Source organism: Aptenodytes patagonicus, chromosome 9, assembly GCF_965638725.1.
Source record: "Aptenodytes patagonicus chromosome 9, bAptPat1.pri.cur, whole genome shotgun sequence".
Taxonomy (NCBI): domain Eukaryota; kingdom Metazoa; phylum Chordata; class Aves; order Sphenisciformes; family Spheniscidae; genus Aptenodytes; species Aptenodytes patagonicus.
The window spans coordinates 12,277,093-12,298,758 of record NC_134957.1 but is presented as its reverse complement, the minus strand read 5'-3'; the positions used below and the strand labels follow the sequence as shown (position 1 = coordinate 12,298,758).

Below are 21,666 nucleotides of genomic sequence, written 5' to 3'. Positions count from 1 at the left end.
CTAAAAGCAAAGGGAGAAAGTCCCCAGTCCTCAGAGGGAGCAGAAATTTATTGCAGTAGGAAATTAAAAATGTACACATCAGCTTTTGGAGTAATTCTTGCTCTGCCTTTATCTGTCGGGGGCGGGGGGTGTGTGGAATGAGGGCTCTGGATTCAGCCCTGCTTTGTAGCATGGAGGTCTGAAGGTGCTCAGGAAGCTGAAGGCACATCCCTTGGCGGCGTATCACGGTGGGGAGTGACCGGACAGAGCTGATGTCTCTCTTACCTTGGGTGGCAGAGCGTGACCGGATCGGTGACTGAGCTCTGAGAACAGAAGATAAGTGTCCAAGCCCCAGGAGAGAGGATATCTTCATGCCATGTTGGTTGAGACACCGTGAAGAGCCGGGTGAGGAACAGACATCCTCCCACAGGGGCACGTCCGTAGTGAGCTCCTGCTACTGATGGGCACAGGGGGGTTTCTCCTGCCAAGTCCTTTTACCTTGTGCTGAGCTGTTTTGCGATGACCTTGTGGCTTTGTGCCACGGTGGTCCCCGGGGACACAAGGGAACACGGTGCAGCCTCTTGGGCTGGGGGCAGGCAGCAAGCAGGGAGGAACATAGGCAGGGTGGGGACATGGACATGAATGGCCATCTGCTCCCTGCGGTGGGATGGGGTCAGTGCTGGTCTGTGCCCACCGAGGGGGGTGGTGGGTGTTCTCCAAGCAGCATGACCCAGATCACCAGCCGCTGAGCCCGGGATTGGACTGGGTTTGGGTGCTGTCAACAGGGCAGAGCTGCTGAGCTCCAGGGATTGTTTTATAGCCCCAGTTCCGTGCTGCGAGAGTGAGGCCGAGAGATTTGCAGCCCAGTGCACTTCTCTGCCCAGGAATTAGGAGAAGAAACAAAAAACAGGCTTCAGGGGAGCGATGGCTCCTGCGGTCCTGGGGTACAGCCAAGCTGTAATTACCAGTGAGTTACCAGCTGCTGCTGTTGGTTTTCTCCGACCTCTTGCTCTGGTCCAGGGTGAGCACATGTTGTGCCCCAAGCCCAGTGTGAGAGAGCTGCCACAGAAAGGATGTTCAGAGCCACAGCCCGGAGAAGGCGTGTCGTACCTGCTGCTGAGCACATTACTGCTTCTCCGGGAGTGGATAAGTCCTGCTTACAAGGACACTGGTCCTCTTTTATTTAATTCCCTGGTAATGCTTCTGCAGCATCAAAGTCTTATCAGGAGAGGAGCAGCTTAAGAGCCTGGTAAAGGAGTTTTATTGCCAGTATCCAGCTCTTTATTCCCCTCTTCCCATTAACGCTGGCAGACTGGTTGTGGCTGAAATGAGATGTGCTTTCTTTTCCTTTTGTCCGTTCAAGCTGCAAAGATTTCCCCGCTAACCTTTTCTGATGGTAATTCAGCTGCGTGAGAGGCTGCTGTTCCTGGGTGGTCATCGGAGTGTTGTGGCTCAGCTGCGGGCTCTGTGGGGAGGAGCCGGGTGAGACCCACTCCCAAACTGCACACAAAAGGACAGATCTGGAGACATAACAGCTTTAACTGGGCAGCTGTAGTCTGAGACTTGTCATCCACTTGGCTGTGACTTGGTGAGCAAACCCCTGCCTCAGCTTCCCCAGAGCAATCACACTGAGCTCAGCCACATCTCTGAAGCATCCCAGTGCTTTGAGCCCCTGTTGTGGTTTAACCTCAGTTGGCAACTGAGTACCAAACAGCCGCTCGCTCACTCCTCCCCCCCGCCCCCCCGGTGGGATGGGGCAGAGAATTGGTAAGAGTAGAAGTGAGAAAAACTCATGAGTTGAGATAAAAACAGTTTAATAATTGAAATAAAATGATAATAACAACAATAATAATGTAATAATAATAATAATAATAATAATAATAATAATAATAATAATACACAAAGTAGTGATGCACAGTGCAATTGCTCACCACCCACCGACCGATGCCCGCCCCGGCCAGCTTTCCCCAGTTTATGTACTGAGCATGACGTCCCATGGTATGGAATGTCCCTTTGGCCAGTTTGGCTGTGCCCCCTCCCAGCTTCTTGTGCACCTCCAGCCTTCTCAGTCGGTAGAGCATGGAAAACTAAAAAGTCCTTGACTAGTGTAAGCACTGCTTAGCAACAACTAAAACATCTGTGTGTTATCAACATTGTTCTCCTCCTAAATCCAAAACACAGCACTGTACCAGCTACTAGGAAGAAAATTAACTCTATCCCTGCCGAAACCAGGACAGCCCCACAGTTCATCCTCACATTCATGTGCTGCAGGGGCTTGTTGAGGGGGGGGCTGGAGTTATTGTGGGCAGTTTGTGGGGGGAGGTCTCCCCTGGGAAGTGAGCAGCTTCGGCGGCTTTGCTGTCTCTTGGCAGCCGGCTCCATCTCTGCAAGCAGCAAGCATTCTCCCCAGCCATGCCAGGCGTGCAGAGATGCAGTGCTTCGTTCAGTCCCCTTTTCAGCTGCAGACAATGGCTTTGGATAACGTTCACTTGAGAAAATTGTTTGAATCATGATATTTTTGTTGTTGTTGCTGTTGTTCTTTTAAATGCTCATGGGAGTAGCAGAGCAGCTAATGAGGCAGTGCGTAGCCAGTCGCAGGGGAGACAGTCTTGCCTGCGCTTCCCCGCAGCTGCACTCTCCTGGCAATGGAGCTGGCCCTGCACCCCATGCCTGCGGGTGCTGCACCCCTGCTGGGACAGCTGACAGGTGTGGGACTTCCCCCACCCCGGGAGATGCCCACACCCTTCTGCTCCTCAGCAGTTCCCTTCCTTGGGTCTCACTGTTTTGCTTCTCCAGCCATGTGCCGCTCCATGAGGGAGGGGAAAGCCACAGGTACCCATCCAGCTGAGCACCAGGGACGGGTCAGGGTGGACCTGGCAGTGGTGGCATCACATCACCACAGAGTGCAGCTCATCCACAGCCAGCGATGTATCCCTGACACTGGGTGGAGGTGCCCAGTGCTCAGAGCCCTCCTGGCTCCCATGGAAGACAAGGCAGCAGGGACAGGGAAAGATCCTGCTCCCTTAAAGGATGTCAGGACAGGTCACCTGGGGATCAGGGTTGGTACAAGGCTGTCTTTCCTGGCAGTGACGTGCTCAAGCCCGAAGCTGTGCATGTGCTGGCACGGAGCTGCAAGAAGCTCCCGTCCTCTTTCGGCCCCACGTGCCGTCCCTCTTCACTCTGCAGCGGGTGCCAACATGCGGCGCTGGGAGCGGGTGGGGGGTGTCGGAAATGCAGACAGATTGCATTAGATGGATGATGCGTCAAATCCTAAACTGATAAGAGACAGAACAATTGATGTGTTGCCAAAAGGCCTGGAAGGATCTTTTTTAAGCAGGCTAAATAGTCTGGACAGGAACAAGCAATGAGCAGCACAGAAACAACGGCGCATTCTTCACTTTGTTTTTCTGGTTGCGGCCGTGCACGTTGCCATCTCTCTGTGCTGCACTCCACCGCCATCCTGATGATCCATCCCAGGATTGCTCCCCAGTAGCAGGCTCGCAGCCCTGCTGAACAGCCCGGAGCCATGGCTGGCATTGCTCTGGGATGCCAAGGGCAGGTTTGGCATGACCTTGCCCTGGGCTGGGTCTTCCCGGCTTCTGGCTGTCAGTGCTTCAAGGAGTCCCAGGGCTGGCAGCAGAGTCTTGGTCATAGTGCCAGCAGCCGTGGCTGATCCTGCCTTAATCCCAGTTTTTAGACTGGCTGAACTTGTTTCCACTTATCTCTGATACTGTGCAGCTGTGTTACAGAGCATGAAAAAGCCAGCCCTTGAGTTTGCTCGTAAACCTCTGCAAAACAGGCAGTGAGACGGCACTCTGGCCGTGCCAGGGCTGCTGTCTCCTCTGAACCTCATGACAGTGGCATCCCTCAGGTAACGGCCAGAGTCACACCACCAGGAGTTTATCCTGCACAGGTCTCCCATCTAATGAAGTGAGATGCTGGGACAGGGTTGGGACAGTGAGATGCTGGGAGAGGATGGCATGATTTACCCTTAGGGGGTATCTCTATGAATGTCACCCTGCCCGAGCTGCTGGTGCTGCGGCAAGGATGGGCACTGAGCAGCACCACTCTGCAAGGGAGGATGTGGGGGTCTGTGGATGTCCCGGCAAGCTGCTGGGACCTGCAGTGCCAGCGGTGATGCGGGAGGCAGGTGGAGTGGGGCTGCCCTCCAGGTCACAGAGGGCTTGAGGCGAGCAGGGAGGGCTGTCATGATGGGGTGCATTACAACCTGCCCCTCCGCTCTGCAGCGCAGCCATGTGATGCCGGAGGAGCGTGGTGGCGATGATATGGAATGTGGGCAGCTGCCTTCGGACACGCTCCGACAGGTGACGGTCCAACGCCACCCCCGCTACGGATTCGGCTTTGTGGCCGGCAGTGAGAGGCCGGTGGTGGTGCGCTCGGTGGCAGCAGGTAGGGTGTGCGGTGGGGGGCTCCCTGGACACAGCTGCAGGGTGCCAGGAAGCACAGCGGCACCTTCCCCTGGTGGGACCCCTCCCTGGGCTCCTGTCCTCTCCTGTCCCCCTCCGGTGTGCCTGCGGGGTGCCCTCCACAGCCACATACATGGGCAAATGCTTTGGTGGTGCTTGGGACCCTCCTGCTTCCCCCCAGCCCCGCAGCCCTGGGATGCCTGGGCTGGCCCTGACCCTCTCTCCCGGCAGGTGGCCCCTCTGAGGATAAACTCCTGCCAGGAGACCACATCTTGGCCATCAACGATGAGGACGTGAGTGAAGCCCCCAGAGAGAGATTCATCGAGCTCGTCAGGTGAAGACAACACTCATCCCTCATCGCCTCCGGGGAGGGGGCTCGTGCCGGGCTGCTGTGCCCTGACCGGAGCCTTGGGGTGTCGTTGCATACCCCCAGGCTCCACTGTCACTCGCGGTCACTCTGGCATGGGGAAGCCTCAACCTGAGCAGGGGGAGTGTCTTGGAGCAAGTGCCGTACCCATTTCCAGCTGGCCAAGGGGTGGGCAGCACTGGGAGAGCACCCACAGCTGTATTACCAAGCACCCCAAGGAGCCCACAAATGTCCCAGCCACCATCAGGCTGGGTAGGGTGGGATGTGCTCTCTCGATAGCCAAATGCATGTGTTGAGGTCCACCACCATGAGGTCCTGTCCACCTTCATTTCTCCTTTCTGTCACAGGAAGGCCAAGGACTTCATCATCCTCACAGTCCTGCACACCCACCAGGTGAGACCAGCAGGTCCATGGCCAGCCCCGGGGGAGCCAGGACGGGGGTTAAGAGCCCTTTGGGAGACTGAGGTGGGGTCCATGGAGGCCCCGGGGGACCACTCAGGCAGCTCAACTGAGGTGGTGTACTGGTGTCCCACCAACCCAAGGCTCTTCCAAGCTGTCAGGTCTGAGAGCTGCCGCAGCCTCACAGGGTCAGTGGGGGCATGCAGCCATCTCCCTGTCCTCATCACTATCTCCTCGCAGGAGGGAGGGAGGAAAAATATCCCCAAACCCGTACAGTTTGCTGAGGGCATCAGGCGTGTCTGATGAAGTGACCCATCATGCCAGAGGCGGCAGGGGGGGACTTGCCATTGCCGTTGCTGGCAGGCTCAGCCGGGGAATCCCTGGGGAGATGGGAGTGCCAGGCTGCGGGCCCCGAGCAGTGCAGGTGGCGGTGGTGCTGGCACCGGGTGGTGATGGTGCACTGGGGCTCGGCACCCGTGGTGCTGAAGCAGATTGAACTGTCATGCCGGCAATGGTGGTGGCAGGGCATCATTTCTGCTTTACTGAGCCTTTCGATGTTGGTGAAGGAGATAAGTGTGAGAGCTCCCCTGTGCTCCCCTCCTCTCTGGGAGGGAGATGCCACCACCCAGCACAGCTCCATCAGGAACGGGGCATGTGCCGGGCTCCAAAAAAGCTTTTTTTGTCCTGGCCCTGGATGGCCACCAGCCAGGACAGGCTGCTCAGCTGATGCTGGTGCCCTCAGACTCACACAGTTCTGCAGCACAACTGCCTCTGTGCTGGAGCATGTGCAGGCAGAGGCTCCCCAGCACCCAACACTGCCACCAGAATGTCCCACAGGGCTGCCGGGGGTCCTGCCATCCCCCATCTCCCAGCCACCCAGCTCCTCCCCGCGGCAGTAGACCCACATCCGAGGGGCTTGTCCCTCCCATCCAAACCAGTGCCGGTGCCTCCAAGCAAGTCCTGGATCGTGTCTGCTGGAGCTCAACCTGCACAGGGGGTGCCAGGCACATGTGCCGCTGGGGATGCAGCCTCCCCCGTCACACTGAGCATGCTGGTGTGACCTCAGGGGCTGCTGCTCACCATTCTGGCCCTGCCTGTAGCACTGTATAACCACAGCGAAGGGGACTTGCTTTCCACCCCCACATTTCATGGTTTGCTGCCTGCTCCCCATCGTCATGCTGGCTTCAGAGAGGCTTTCTCTGGGCCCCGTGTCTGGCTTTCCCCATGCCATGGCTCCAAGGGCAGGCAGGTGATTTACCCGGTCCTCTCTTTCCAGTCTCCCAAATCTGCTTTCATCAGCGCAGCCAAGAAGGCGAAGCTAAGGTCCAACCCGGCGAAGGTCCGATTTTCAGAGCAGGTGACAGTCGGCGAGACGGACCCAGTAAGTCCTGCCCTGCCTTCCTCCGTGAGTCACCCCCTTGAGGCGTCCCTGGGGCTGTGGGGCATGAGGTAGGCAGGGGCTGCAGGGCTCCTCTCCCCTGATTTGGGCTCTGTGGGTGAGAGCAGCCCTCTGGCCCGGGGAGCCCTGCAGGGCAGATGCCCTTGGGCGCACTCAAGGCATTGGGTCAGTGCTGGGGGGAACATGCTGTGGTCCTCCCCTGTCCCTCTGTCTGTACGGAGCCCCAGAAACTGTCCTTGGAAACCTGGTCCCACCTGAGTCCCCCTAATCACCCAAGGGTGACATCTGGGCAGTGCCAGCATCTGCCCTAAGGAAGGTCTGTGGCTTCCAACCCAGTGCCAAAGGCTTCGCAGGAGTGCCTGTGCGTGGGGCAGTGTGACCAGAGCATTGCTGCGTGGCAATGGAGGCTGTTATGCTGCAGTAGCATTCCAGCCCAGTGCCATTCTCTCTTAATTGCAGAAAGGTTTTATTAAGCAGCATACAAAAAAAAAAAAAAAAACCAAAACCAAAAAAAACCTGTAAAGCGCTTCTAGCAAATTCTATTTTTAAGCAAAATCAATTAAGTAATTATCTGATCGAAACACTTCTCACTAAATAAAATCAGCCTTCACCCAACTTACTGCACAGGGCATGTGCAAGGTTAAGGTGGGCTAGGCTTGGGCTATGGGTCAGGAAAGGGGGATCAGCTCTGAGCCACCCTGGCCATTGCCTCCCCTCTGGGACACCAGCTGGGGAGTGGAACAGGCTGCCAGGCATGGGCACAGGTCTGGGACATGCCGGACGGAGTGGGATGCTCCGTTCCCACTGCAGCTGCTGGGAGTTGGGGAGGTGAATCTATCAGGCAGCTCTGAATTGCTCCAGCTCTGCACTTCTCCGTGGCTCAGCAGAGATGCTGGATTTTCAAGGGGAATGTGCCTCTTAGCACATAAGCCCAGAGAAGCGGAGGATGCCATAACTGCTCTATCACTGAAACTCATTCTCTCTCCCCACCCTCCCTCCGTCTCTCTGTGCCCCCCATCCTCCTCGGCTCCCCTGTTGCTGGCCCTGCGTGCCAGGACATGTTGAAGAAAGAAGCTCTCCTCCTCATTCCCAATGTGCTGAAGGTTTTCCTGGAGAACGGGCAGATCAAATCCTTCACGTTCGATGGCCGAACCACCGTGAAGGTGGGCCCCTCTGCTTCCCCCATGGCACCATGACGATTCTCTCCTCCCGCCTGCACGATCCATTTTTCCTTGTCTCCTGCTTCCTTGCACAAACACCGCAGCGGCGCTTGGCTGGCTGCGAACTGCCACCGCATGATAGATAGACCCTCCACCTCCTCGGGCGACACGCTTTGCAGCTGGCAGGGATGGGGTTTTGCTGTCTTTCTCCCACTCCTAACTTTTCTCCTTGCTGTGAGCCTGTCCTCCAGCCAGGATGGATGCTCCTGTGAGTCCCCCTACCAGAGGCCAGCTCCCTGCAGCCCCCCCTCCAAAACACCACAGTGTTACCCGAGGTGATGGGGGTCTGGCTGCTGGTCACCTCCTGCTGCAAGGTCACTTTGCCTGGCAGTGGCTGGGTACCATCCCACGGCCCCTCTCAGCACTGCAGGGCCTCATCCTTCACTGGCGCAGCCCCAGGTGCCAGGGAGAAGGGGGCTTTCAGTGGGAATGCCGGTTCCCACCCTGGGAGGGAGCCAGTGCCTCGCACCCAAACCTGTCTGTGGCATTTGCAGGACGTGATGGTGACGTTGCAGGACCGCCTGTCCCTGAGGCACATCGAGCACTTTGCCCTGGTCCTGGAGTATTCCAGCCCAGAGCAGAGCCACCGGTTCCTGCTGCTCCAGGACAAGCAGCCACTGGCCCACGTAAGCTGCTGGGTGCAGGAGGGCATTGGGACAGCCATGGCCGGTGGCTGGGGCACAGGGAGGCTCTTCTCCCACCAGTGTGGGGCTTGGCCAGGGTTGTGCCATGGGGTGGCGTAGCCTCTCCTTGCCTCTGGCATGGTCCTGCGGGCTCAGGGGTGCAAAGGGTGGCCAAAGAGGGAGACGATCAGGGTTTTACCCATCCCACCCTGACAGCACCATGGAGATGCTCCATGCTCCAGCCTGGGCAGCTGCAGACAGCATTCATGAACATCCCTGGCCTGCCCGGGAAAGCCAGCAAGCTGGCACTGTACAGGACCAGGGGTAAAATGGGGATCGTGGAGGAAGCGTTAGCCTTGGTGGCATAAACCCCTGCAGCACCAGGCAAAGGTGTCACACCAAGGAAGGCTGGACTGTTCCCAGGATGAAAGGATCAGGTGGTGCATGGAGGAGAGAAATCAAATCCTCCCCCAGGGGAGAGGAGAGGGGGTCTCCTGCCCTGCAGGCAAATATACGTGGCTCCTGGGCTCACCGCTCCCCTCTGCTCCTGCCACAGGTTGTGCAGAGGACACACTACCATGGCATGAGATGCCTCTTCCGTGTGAGCTTCTTCCCCAAGGACCCGGTGGATCTGCTGCGCCAGGATCCTGCAGCGTTCGAGTACCTGTACATCCAGGTAGGGGACTCACCCCTAGGAACTGGGAGGTGATAGTGCTCGTGGCCCACGTGTCTGCCCAGGCTGGGGCCTGTGGAGGCATCCCTCACGTGGAGGGTGCCCTGTCCCCGTGGCTGTCTGAGAACACCTCTCCTCCCCCCTGCAGAGCCGCAACGATGTGATCAGAGAGCGCTTTGGCACAGATCCCAAGCCAGAGATGCTGCTGGGGCTGGCTGCCCTCCACATCTACATCACCGTCTCAGCCACCCACCCCAGCCAGAAGGTCTCCCTCAAGAATGTGGAGTGAGTCCTTCTCCCTCTCCCCACGCCGCCGCGCAGCCCTCCTCTGTGTTCCCTCCCTGTGCTCCTGCTCATAGCCCCTGCGTAACTGGGGTGCTCCCAGCAACATTTCGGGGTGCTGAGCATGAGATGCCCTGGGAGCCCTCCTGGAGCTGGCCGGTGGCTCACGGGCTTGGCAGCAGTGACACACAGCCCCTGGTCCCACCACAGGGCTGTGTAAGACCCCTGCATGCTGACATCCAGCTGCGCAGAGCAGCCTTGCTAGGGCTGGCAGGGATATTTGCTGTGAGCCCAGGATCATTTCCATGGGAACCAGGGCTGATTTTCCACCTGGCATCCAAGGGAAGGAGAAGGCACTGTGGCTGTGTAATCTCAGCCTATCACCAAGCCGTGCATCCCTGGCTTCAGCCCTCCTGCGGCTCCCAGTGTCTTAAATCCATGCAGAGTCCATCTGTGTAGGCTGGCCTTGCCCAGTGTGCACAGGGAGGAAGGAGGGAGATGGCACCTTGGGAGGATCCCAAAAGAGGTTTGGGGATTTGCCCTGCATCCCTTAACCTTACACGAAGGTGAGTGGGAGCTGGGCTCGGCTGCAGAGCCTGGCACCACTGTGTTCCCCAGCCCGGTGCTGGTGGCTGTGACACCAGCTGGGGATCCCATCCCCTTGGGGGCCCAGGCTGGGGGCTGCTGCTGCTCCGGCTGTGACACCAAGGAAGTGCTGGTGCAACTCCGGCTCCCTCTGATGGCAAGAGGATGCTCTCAGGCAGCATCCCTGGTTTCTGGCCCTCCCTGCCCATCGGTGGGGTCTCTGGCCTGGTGGCTCAGGCAGGCTTCCCTCCCCACAGGAAGGAGTGGGGCCTGGAGCCCTTCCTGCCTCCCTCGCTCCTGCAGCTCATCAAAGAGAAGAGCCTCCGGAAATCCCTCTCACAGCAGCTCAAAGCCCACCAGAACCACCCTGGCGGCACCAAGGTGAGCCCAACCCACACGGCCACGGCTTAGGGCTGGTGGAGTGGCAGCGTGCCTTCCGCTCCAGCCATCCTGTTGTCCCCGGCTGCTCAGGGACTCCTGTTATTGCTGCTTAAGTCCCCTTGGATGGGCGATAAATCCCGTGGTGACAGCCAGGCAGCCAGGCATCTCTCTCTCCTGAATCCAATTCCGAGAGCTGATCTGGATTTCGGGGACTGCAGTGAGGATCAGTGGGGTGAGATCAGCCAAGAGCTGGCTCTCAGCTTGGCTGAAGCGGCACACATCAGTTAAGCCTGTGTTTATCGTTATCTCTGCTTCTGGGCTTGGAAAGCTCTGGAGGAGGCTGCTGAGCCACTGCCTCGGTCCCTGCAGGTGTGAGAGCTCCCCGGGGGGGTTATAGATCCCCCAGGAGGGTTATACATCTCTGGGAGGATTATACATCCCCCAGGGGGGTTATACATCAAGTGTCTGGGCTCCTCCCTGGCTGTGCCTCTGCTCTGAGTTACCTCCCAGCATCTGCCCAGGACGGCAGGGGAGCGGAGCCCCTCTCCACCCCATGTCAAGCCCCCAGCGCACTGCCCACCCCTGCTTAGGAGCTCCCGAGTTTGCACGAGCATCTTGCATTTCTTCCACCTTGTGCTGGTGGTGATCACCCATGTGATGTGTTTTGTCAGGTCTCCACGGCCCAGGCGAAGCTGCAGTACCTGAGGATCCTGAACGAGCTGCCCACCTTTGCTGGGGTCCTCTTCAACACAGTGGGACTGGTACGGTAATTCAGGATGGGCTGGGAGGTGCTTGGCACTGGTCCTGAGTGTGCGCTGGAGGAGAGAGCCAGGGGAGATGTGGCTCCCACAGAAATTACTTCCCTCGTTCTCTTGCTCCGCCCCACTGGGGTCCAAGCCCATCCAGAAAAGCCTTCAGAGCCTCTGCTGACAGTAGGTCAGATCGTCAGCTCCGCAGGGTCAGGGTCAGCTCTGTTCTTGCCAGCCTTTTGTGCAACGAGATGACCGGCTCAATGAAGTTGGAGTAATTTCAGACAAATGCTTATAGCTCGGTCCTGCCCTGGCAGCATCCTGCCATCCTTCTCGGAGAAGGGCCACCCTTGGCAAAGGTCACCACATTCTCTGCTTGTCCATGCAGGGAATAGCCTGGCTAGCCTTACCATCTCCGTCAGCAGTGGTCCAGCCCAACCACTGCTTGGCAGCTCTCAGGAAGCTGCCACCACCATGGCCCACTCCTCCCTCATCTCCATCAGAGGCATCACCACCCCTCACCCAAGCCACCTCACTTTCTCCACGGCAGGAGGAAAGCCACCAAGACAAACAGGAGAACAGTGGACCCGCTAAGGCTCCCTGCTGCCTGGCTCACCTCTCCATCCCTCTCGCTCCACCTACCATCCAGGGGTCTCCATGTAAGTGTCACCTCTCTGCCATCCTTGCCTTTACCCCCACCCAAGATCTCAGCACTTCCCTGGCTTCCCTTGCTTTGCCTCCTGGGTTCCATCTCTTGCAGCCTTTGATCTGCTCTGCTTCCACCATGTCTCAGAGCTCCTCACCTTGCAGCTCAAAGGGCTGCCTGTAGGAAATCAGTGAAAGCAGAACCACATGGTGTCTGGTCAGTGCCATGGCTGAGTGGTCAGAGCCTGCCTCCGACACTGCCTGGGTGTGCAGCGTTGGGCAACTCACCTCTGGTGTGGGTGCCCTGCCTTTTTTTTCATCTCTGTCACCAAAGCAATGACTCTGAGCCAGCCTAGGAGTGGAACCACATGTAAGTGGTAAAAAGTATTCCTTTATTCTCTTCTGCACTGGTCTGCCCAGCTCCTCTTCACCTCCAGGTCTGGCTTGAAGCATCCTTCCTGGGCAGACCAGAGCAAGAAAGATCTCTATTTTCAGTCAAAGCTCTAGTCTTTCTTTTCTAAAACGCATTCACTCTGTCCTCTGCTTCCTTCTCTCAGAGGCAATGTCAGATCAGGCAGATTTGTAACATGCTCTTACTTTTCTGTAGTGACACCAGCAGGCCTGAATATTTCATGTGGACAGTCAGTTCAGTGCTTTATTTTTAAATAGCCTTGGCATCCCGCACACCGTTCCCAGCCCTGCAGAGAAGCTCAGGGAAGGGTGTTCACAGCACCAGCTTCACCTGCTGCTCTGCAAAAGCCATCCAGGACCTGGCTGAGTTGCCAACATCAAGGCTTGGCTCCAGAGAAAGAGACAGGTGTAGCCAGTGTAGCCCCAGGATGCGTTTATTCACCCCTATCTGTCTGTCTCTCTTTCTCCATGTGCTCGTGCTACCAGGATGAGAAGCAGCCAGCCACCACGCTTCTGGTGGGACCCCGGCATGGCATCAGCCATGTCATTGACCTGAAGACCAACCTTACCACAGTGCTGTCGGAGTTCAGCAAGGTCAGCAAGATCCAGCTGTTCAGGGAGAACCAGGGGGTGGCTCGGGTGGAGACGAGCATCCTGGATGCCAAGGTAGGCATGGGTGCCACAGAGGCAGGCACCGGGGAGAGGGGCTAGTGCGGAGGCTGTGGTTGGGGGTTCGGTGCTCGCCTTTGAGGGGGTTCAGGACACAAGTGCATGTTGGAGCATCTGCTTGGAGATTTCTAGGGACTCAAAAGCCCCTTTCACATTGTGGTCACAGGGTGCACGGTCCGCGGCATCTCCCCTGCTTGTCTGGCTCCTTGCACCATAGGACTGATGCCAAGGGTGCGCAGTGCAGACATGGTGGCATTCTGGCCATGACCGAAACACCTACCCAACAGTTCGAGCAGGGTCCTTGGGGCAGATAGGGGTGACACAGGCCAGGCAGGTCACAGGGCCCTTTGGAGGCAGGACAGCGCCTCACCTCTGCTCAGGGCTGGAGAGGAGCGATCCATGGCCATACCTGGGCTGGATGCAGGTACTGGAGGGGACTGGTGGGGCTTCGTCCATTAGCAGCGCTTCTGGAACTTGTCAAGCTACGCAGGATCGTTGAATGAACTGGAAATGATAGGATGGGGGGTGTCAGGCTCAGAGTGCAAGAAGAGATCGCTGGGCATCCCTGGGCATGGGTGTCCCTGGCTCCAGTAAGTCACCCCCCAGGTATCTTACCAGCTGCCTCTGTTATCCTCCCCTTCAGCCCATGGAGCAGTCTTTCCACTTCTCAGTGTACATGCCCTCCTGGGCCCTGTGCATTATCATCCTGCCATCCCCTGCTAGTTGTTGCGTGGTGCAGTGCTGGTTCTGGTAGTCGATCCCCATGGTCAGGCCCCACCACCCCTCCACACCCCTTGCAGTCTCCTGTCTCTCCTGGGTCCCAAACCCTTCAGAAGGACTGTCAGCAACACAGGAAGAGCTTTACTGACTTCTTTGGTGTCTGGTCCAGCAGCCACAAGATCCTAAAGAGATCTTCCATTGGCCTTTGCTCAGGTTTTTAATAAGCTAGGACACGTCTCCGGCAGACTCGCAGGCAGGTGGCCATGTGCCTGCTCCAGGGTATCCTCGGTTTCACTGCCTCCCCGCACCCAGCTCTTCCCTGCCCCATGGGGAAGGACAGAGCTGAGAGGCAGCTACCTGACAGATAAATGCCAAGCCTCATCCTCTCCTCTCCTCCCACCTTGAATTCAACAGGACAGAGTTAGGATTGAGTTTGGGCTAAATTAGACAGGAGCAGTGCTTGGCAGAGGCTGTCTCATGCCATGACATCTGGCACAGTGGAGCTGTGACCGCTGTGGGGCATGGAGATGCTGCTGCACAGCAGACAGGGTGTATCTGCACAAGCCCTCCGAGCCTTTGGCTGTAGGTCAGTTTTGCTGCCCCCACATTCATGCCTTTTCCCCCCGAGGCTGATGAAGCTGAGCTGCTTTGCTGGCTGCCTCTGTGTTTCCTCATCTCCTGCGAGCTCTCTAAACCTCAGCCCTCTCTGCAGCCCTTTCCTTGCGCTCTCTATTTCAGCCATAGCCTCGCAGATGTAATCATGGTGGATTTGTTTAGGATTCTCCTGCTGCCTCCTCTCCTAGTGGATTTTAGCAGTTCCTCCTACCAGGCTCATTAATTCCTCCAAGTCTGTTTTCCTGCTGCCACTGTGCCTGGTCCAGTAACTCTGCTGAAATGCAGTAACACTTCGGTAGCCTCTGCCAGAGCCGCGGTCATCCTCATCCCCTCTGGTTCAGCTGTCCCCTCCAACAGCCTCATCGGTGAAGCCCTTTTTTTGCATTTGTAATTCAGTGGGTATTTAGTCAACTGTAATATCTGTAATATTCCCTCTTCTGCATCCCACTGAGGTCAGTTGTTGCCCAGGTGAAGTCCTGGTGTCCTGCTGTGCCTGTCCTTACCCTTCAAAACCCTCAAACCTCCCCCCCTGCAGCCTGGGCAGGTGGAACCCCTCCCTGCACGGCCCCTCTGGCTGCCTGGGCTGTGCAGGAGCCCACCGGGTCTCCTCCTTACTGCTTATGGAGCAGGTATAACCAAGGGATATAGTCTGCACCATGAGTAACCCTTCTGGTTCCTCCTGGTGCCCACGCCCCTTGGATATGTGTGTATAAATCGCAATATTAATACATTAATAATAGGCTGGTCACAACCCCGTGACTGACTGCTCATGGCTCACTGCAAGCGCTCGGAGCACAGCATGTTCTCACTGTCATGTAGCTCCATGGCCGTCTCGCCAGCTGCAAGTACTGTGCGGCGAGACGTGCAGCGTTAGCTCTGCTCCATGCAGCGCTGCTCAGTCCCAGGAGCGCATTGAGCTCATGGTCGGGTGCACGGGCCCCTCTGGTGCTACTGTCCCCTCCCTGGCATGGGAGAGGGCAGTCGTCGTCCCCGGCGCAGTCCGGTGCGCAGCTGAGACTGGCCACAGGAGCGGCAGATGTGCTGGAGGCTGAGGTGGTGCTGACATCCATCTGCTATAAATTAGGTGGCAATTCCCACAAGGCTTCTCCACAGATCCTGCAGTGCCACTCCCCTCAGCCGTGCTCTGCAGCAGTAATTAACTCCGTAACACCACCAGCCCTTTCCCGCTGTAGGAGTAGACTTTCTCCCGTGTCCCCTCTATCCAGCCTCCCAATTGCTGGAGAAAAGGCAGCTCACATACAACTTCCCGCAAGCACGTACGCATGCATGGTGGCCTTACCTTCCTGAGAAATTCCAGGCAGCTGCCTACAGCCACTGAAAGCCCCTCTGCCCACCCAGAGCGGAGTGAGCATCTCATTCGTGAATCTCAGCAGGCTCAACAGCACCCCACCAGTGCAGAGGCTGTTATCCATCTTCATTTAACTGTTATCCAAAGGGCTGGGTTTTAAAGCCAGAATGTCTGCTCCAAAATGAGGCATATGCTAATCCTACGCAGGACAGTGATAGATGAGGCAGGCTAAGAAAAGCAGGCATTACCTCGCAGAGCTAATCTGCTTTCTGCAATTATTCTGTTGCACTGAACGTGTTGCTGGCTAAAGCCCTGGGTTGCAAATAAATCTGTTTCCAGCATGAGTCGTAAACCATTGGAGGGTTGTGCTTGAAGTAGTGTCCTGACTGCTCTGGGGACCTGCGCTGAAATCCGTATCACCCCTGAAAGCCTGTCGGAGCCCTGTGGATTGCAGAGCAGGTGGGGGTGTCCCCCTGGGGCCGTTGCACTGTGATGCCTGGTGCTGCATTGTGGGATGCTGGTGCTGGGGCAGCTCTGGTGTGTTCCCCAGGTAACTGCAGGGATGCAGGCAAGCCAGCCTGAATCAGTGGGGTGGCGGCAGCCCGTCACAGCTGCTCTCTGGGTTACTGTGGAAACAGCAGATGTTCAGTGACGGTTAAGGGATTTGTGCAGAAAGGCCATTTTGAATTTCTAAGCACCAGGTTTATTGATGTTGTGTAGTTGATCCTAAGGGTTAAAAAAAGGGGTCAGGTCACAGAGCAGCCATCAGCCGGGAGGTCTGCACACCCCGACCGCACCAGCCAGCGCCACCCAAACGTCCTTATCCACTGCTTGCCTGCAACCGCAGCCCAGACGTACCTGCCGGGAAGGAGCTGGGGAAGATTTTCAGGTAACGAGCAGGCTTGAGGAGATCATAAACCATTTGCATTTAATTCAGGAGCAAAAGAAATTATGTTTGTCTTATAAATTATAGTAGTGGGTAGTTAACTGGTTTGTTTTGGAGCTTTTCAATCCTGGGCTTCAGTTTCTGTTTACAACAGCCCCTTTGGGATACACACCCAGGGCTGGCACCTCTGCTTTGCTTTCTTTAGCTGTTTGCCACTGCGAGGGTGGCAAGGGGGGGGAAAATGCTGGCAGGACCCCTTGTAGAGGAGCTGCACAACCTCAGGGCAGAGGAACAAAAGCCTTCAGGCCTCTGCTACTGGGTCCAAGAAGGATTTTTATTCCCTGCAATGTCTGAGGGAGCTGCTGGGAGGAGAGGAGCAGGTTTCACTTTGACAGAGGGAGTGGGGCAGGTTTGCTTGGAAATGCTGAGAAAGTTCACAGCACGCAGCTGGGGCAGGACAGTGCTTCCCCAGCTGCACTGCAACGGTGTAGGCATTTTGCAGGGTCGTGTGGTCATTCCCACCTGGCAAAGTCCCCTCTCTGCTGGGGCTGTCACTTCTCTGCTCTTCCTCCTGCGCTCTGGACTTGCCGGTGTTTGAGCATTGATTCTGGAGCTCATAGAGTTGCTGGGGACAGGGTGGTGGCACGTGGTGTCTCGTGTGATCTTTATGCATTAAATGCAGCTTGTCTCAGTGGTCTGGGGGCCCCACAGGCCTGCATCTCCCAGGGGCTTCCCCCTCCAGCTGCCCAGCAGTGCTGGGACCAGCATTTCAGAGCAGCCAATGCTTCTGAGCCAGCTCAGATTTGGGCTTCCAGGCATACATCTCCCCTCCTCCCCAGCGCAGAACTGCAAAGTTCTCTTCTACCTCCCAGCATCTCGGGAAGGGCAGTCTCAGCATCTCCTGTCCGGCATCTGGGCAAGCCCGGCAGCACTGATGGGGTGCAGAGGAGGCAGAGGGGCTGCTGCTCGCCGTGCTCACCCAAGCTCCCCCGTGCAGGAGGCATGGGGAGAGCTGCTCAGCTCCATGGGCATATCGGAGCCAGCTCCTGATGTCCAGCTGGGTGGCTCCACCAGGTCGCACCCCTGACTGTGCAGCTCCGCAGCTCCTGCAGAAGCAAAGGTTTTGTTCTTACTGAAATGCCTTTTCAAATGGACCATTTCTCCTTTCTGATTTACACAGCTACATGCCGTTGGGCTTTTTATTATTAACAGTCTTGACATTGGCAAAAAAGCTGCTGAAGACCTCTGAATGGGAATGAAAGAGGAACGCTCAGGGGGTAGCCGGATTGCCTGAGCCCAGACAAGCGTCTGCAATTTAACGGAGGAGCTGTCCCAGGCTGCACCTCGTCCCTGCACCAGGCTGCGGGGCAGGAGCCCACAGCGGCTGGCCACTCACCAAGCACAATTCAGTCAAAGGCACTGGGGTAATTGATTTCATGTCTCCCAGCAGGGCCTGAGCCAGCCGGCGCTTTAGCGGAGATCAAGACTCAACAGAGGAAAAAAAAGGAAAAATTAATTCAGAAAGGTCCCCGGCTGCTGCTGTGCCTGGAATCTGGCTATTGATGTCGGTGTCCCAGGGGCCCTGGTGTGCTTCCAGCCTGCCATGGAAAAAAAAGCCACCATGCACGGCCAGGGTGCAGCCTTCTCCTCTCCCCCTGGAAGGAGCAAAGTCCTGCCTGCCGGCCACCCCTCCCTCTCACTAGTGATGGGATGTGATGGCGGCAGATGGCGACCCCTCTGCCTCCGAGCTTTCCCCACCAGAGACGACCACAGCGGGTGCCAGCGGGGCCGCAGCCGGCCCTGAGCCCAGTGGTGCTTCCCCCAGCCAAGCATGGCAGGGATGCGCTGTGGGTGCCGAAGCCAGTGCCGTAAGTGCATTTGCCAAATTGTAGTCTGAAAATGGTGGGGAGCCCCATCAAACTGATGCGGGCAGGTGAGGCCAGCATTACTCCCACTCATGCAAGCAATGACTGAAGCCCATCGGATTTCTCCTACATGAAGAGCGAGGCTTCAGAGTGATGATGGACCTAAAGGCTCTGGTTCCCTAAGCTGAATTCATCTTTATTTGCATTAAGCCATTCTGAAACACTGTCATCTCGTGGGAGAGAGGGAGGGATTGAGATTTCCTTTGGCTCAGGTGAGTGGGAAGCACAGATGCAGTTTCTCCCCTCGCAGAGCCTTTCTAGTGGGCTGTAAAGCAAATCACATACCAGCATGTGGTGCCAGCCCCGGCACCACCTATAGCGCTGCCCACCAGGACCTGGGATGGGAGCCAGCCAGAAACACAGGAGCCAGCCAGAAACACAAGAGTCAGACAACATGTAGAGAGGATGAGTTTCCAAGCCTGCAAAGCCAAATTTGGTTTGTTTATTTTAAAAAACGAAAAAATAAACAAGCAGACCTCAGGCATCCAGTGCTGTGGGAGTGAGAGCAGCCCGATGGTGCTGCAACCTTGGGAGTCCTGAGAACTTGCTTCAACAAATAGGAAACGTGGAGGATGCCGAAAGTGCTGGCAGGCTCTGGTTATTAGAAATCCCACAGGGAAGAGCACGAGCCCTTTGAGTAGCCAGGGGGGAGATGAAAGCCGGCCAGGGTGGCAGTGGCAGCATGATGGGAAGGTGTAGGCTGGACGTGCACCTTCCCTGGGACACAGCAGCACCGCAAGGGGACACAGCACCACCATCGAAGTGGAGAGAAGGAGACGCCTACAAGTTTGCAGTCTATAGAGGTACCTCTCCATCCGCTGTGACAATTTGTGGGACCATGCAGGAAACAAGGAGGGCATTCACCTGGCGGAGGTGGTGGCTGCTCAAACCCTAAGGAAGGAGACGCTACTGCAGAAACCTGAAGGTCTGCTGCTAACAAAGGCAGGAGGTTTATTGATCAACAAATGGGAAATAATGGTCTAATCGCAAGCAGCCTGGTATTGATAGACTTGAGTTAATAATGCTTAAAGGGAGGAAAGGAAAGGTCAATGTACAAGTGAAAAATTGACTGCTGTCTCATTAGGCCTGGATGCCTATATTATTAAATATAAACTTGGCAGTGCACCTCAAATAAACCAGGGAATATAAATTATGTAAATTCATATCCCACCTTTCTACTGCACTGCATTAAAGGAAGCAGGGTAAGACCCGAAGTACATGATAAAGGGGGGAGATTAAAAGGAAATGCACATAAGCTTAAGGGTTATAGCACACATAGATCAGGTCATAAATTAATTTAAATATGAGGACTGTTAAGATCCTCTAGCATAACCCTGGCCATAAAATTTCCTCCAGACATTATTCTATGAAACCTTCACCTTTGTCTGAACAAGAGAATATCCTCCAGAAGGACATCAAGGTTTGATTTAAAGGCAGGGCATAATAGCAAAAGCACTCTATCCTTAATAAGCTAATGGGAAACTCATCTCTCATATCCAGTATAAATGTATTTTGTTTTACTTTCCAGAGAGACTGGTTGCCAACTTTAAGTGAAGAAATGTCCTTTTCTCATTAGGACTAGAAAATCTAGAAAACCAGTATGAGTGAAAGATCAAAACATCAATAATTTCAGACTGGTATTATGCCTTTAGAGGTAGAAAGAGCATTCTCTTTAAAATTTGCTTCTTTTCATGTTGGCATATTACAGGTCAGAGATGAACCTTTACCTGCGCATCCCACTGGGAATCTGATGTTTGGCATTTTTAGAGCAGTAGGATTATCCCAGTAAGTTTGCTTCTGTGTAAAACCAGCTTTCATCCTAAAGGTGCTGCTGCCCTGACAAAAATCAGACAGGCATTTCTGCTCTGGCATCCCAGGGAAGCAGAGCCCTCAGGGCCACCGAGGTATGAGACCCCGCTGCTGTCACAGCAAGAACATGCCAGTGAGGAGGAGGAAGAGGATGGGCTGGTTGGCATGAGACACGCCATCAGTGCGTGGCAGGAGGATAACTGGAGGGTTATGCTAGTTAATAACTTGTTCCCCGTCAGTGATTAACACCATCTCCTGATTACAGCTGGGAAAGAGGCACTGCATTTTGTGACCACTTCCGAAACAATCAGTGCCAATGGGGCAAGGAGCAAGTCTTAGAGGAATGACACCGGTTTTGCTCCTGCTGCATCCTTCCCTGCCTTCCGGCTGCTCACGGAAGTCTCTCTGCTCTACCACACCACCAGGTTTAGAAAACTTATGAAGATTTACGCTCTTTCAGGTTGCTGCCTTTTTGTCAGGTCTGGTTGAGATTGAGCAGCGAGTTAAAAAAATTGCAGGGGGAGGCAAGGATGTTGCATGAGCCCCAGCCCCTTGGGGACTAGGCCAATACTGACCACAGGCACAAGCCCTCACTGCTCCTTGCAGGATGTTTCCAAAGGAAAGGAGGTCAATCTCATTCGCCACAAGACATGGGTATCACAAGGAAGCCCAAAGCACAGACTACAGTCCTGCGTTGTTGTTACTTAGAGCAGCTCCCTGCAAAGCTGCCCTGAATTTACCATCTAAAACCCTTAGCAACATTAGTTGGAAATTTTTCATGCAACTGTTCAGAAAGTCAATGTTTGCTCAGCTCGCCTGTGCCTGGCTGTCTCCATGAGATCTCGTTTGCCTTGCCTGCGTGGAACAGGGTGACCAAGATTGCCAATGTCTAAAAATAACATCTCCATTAGCTGCCATCCCCTGACACCTCCTCTTTGTAACCTGATTTCCCAAGGAAACAAGGCTGCTGCGATCATGTTGCCTCTTTGCCTCTTGACCCCACAACTCACTTTCAGATCTGTTGGCCACTTTCAGGGAGATGTGGCAGCAGGGTGGAAGTCTCAAAGGCAGCTGAGCTGCTGCAATCTCGGCAAAATTACCTAGGTGGGTGGAAGAGAGAGATTCAGTCTTGTAACCCCACATGGGAAAGGGTTACAGCCAGACCTCTGTTAGTGAGCAGCAGAGAAGCCACCGAGGCCAGGAGAGATGCACAGCCTGACTGCAGCAGCTTTGCTCACATTCAATATCTTTTTAAACAACCAATAATCCATCAGCAGGACACAGAGCCCCTGCAGCATGGGCTCCCGGGCCATGGGGATCTCGCTGGAGTGCTGCCAGCAGCGTGGGTGGATGGCTTCAAGCTTCCCCTGAAGTGATTTAATCCCTAATAACAATATTTGAATGCTTGACAATTAGAGAAGAGTTCTCACGCTGCTTGCTTGCCAAGATGTGAGAGTAATCGTTTCTAAGACCCCTCACTAAGCTGTAATGCTAATCAGTATTAAGAGTCCTCTTTCAGAGCAGAGTGCTACAGCTAACCCCAGCATGTCACACACCAATTGCTGGAAGCTGGTCTGGAGGCTGGGCTTGCTT

The 21,666-nt window shown here is 55.6% G+C and overlaps 1 protein-coding gene across 4 annotated transcripts in view; it reads left to right on the top strand.

Moving 5' to 3' along the window:
• Positions 1–21,666, top strand: part of FRMPD3 (FERM and PDZ domain containing 3) — a 69,717-nt gene that overhangs the window by 29,469 nt on the left and 18,582 nt on the right. Inside the window, exons 2-12 of one of the 4 annotated variants that reach the window (XM_076347182.1) lie at positions 4,227–4,389; positions 4,638–4,740; positions 5,121–5,166; positions 6,449–6,553; positions 7,627–7,734; positions 8,286–8,417; positions 8,971–9,090; positions 9,236–9,372; positions 10,212–10,335; positions 11,007–11,096; positions 12,627–12,806. In XM_076347182.1, the coding sequence (XP_076203297.1) occupies positions 4,239–4,389; positions 4,638–4,740; positions 5,121–5,166; positions 6,449–6,553; positions 7,627–7,734; positions 8,286–8,417; positions 8,971–9,090; positions 9,236–9,372; positions 10,212–10,335; positions 11,007–11,096; positions 12,627–12,806 (1,296 nt within the window). In that variant the 5' untranslated portion in view covers positions 4,227–4,238. Of the gene's footprint in view, positions 1–4,226; positions 4,390–4,637; positions 4,741–5,120; positions 5,167–6,448; positions 6,554–7,626; positions 7,735–8,285; positions 8,418–8,970; positions 9,091–9,235; positions 9,373–10,211; positions 10,336–11,006; positions 11,097–12,626; positions 12,807–21,666 lie in introns of those variants that run through there. The other 3 variants (XM_076347183.1, XM_076347185.1, XM_076347184.1) reach the window with 3 other exon arrangements.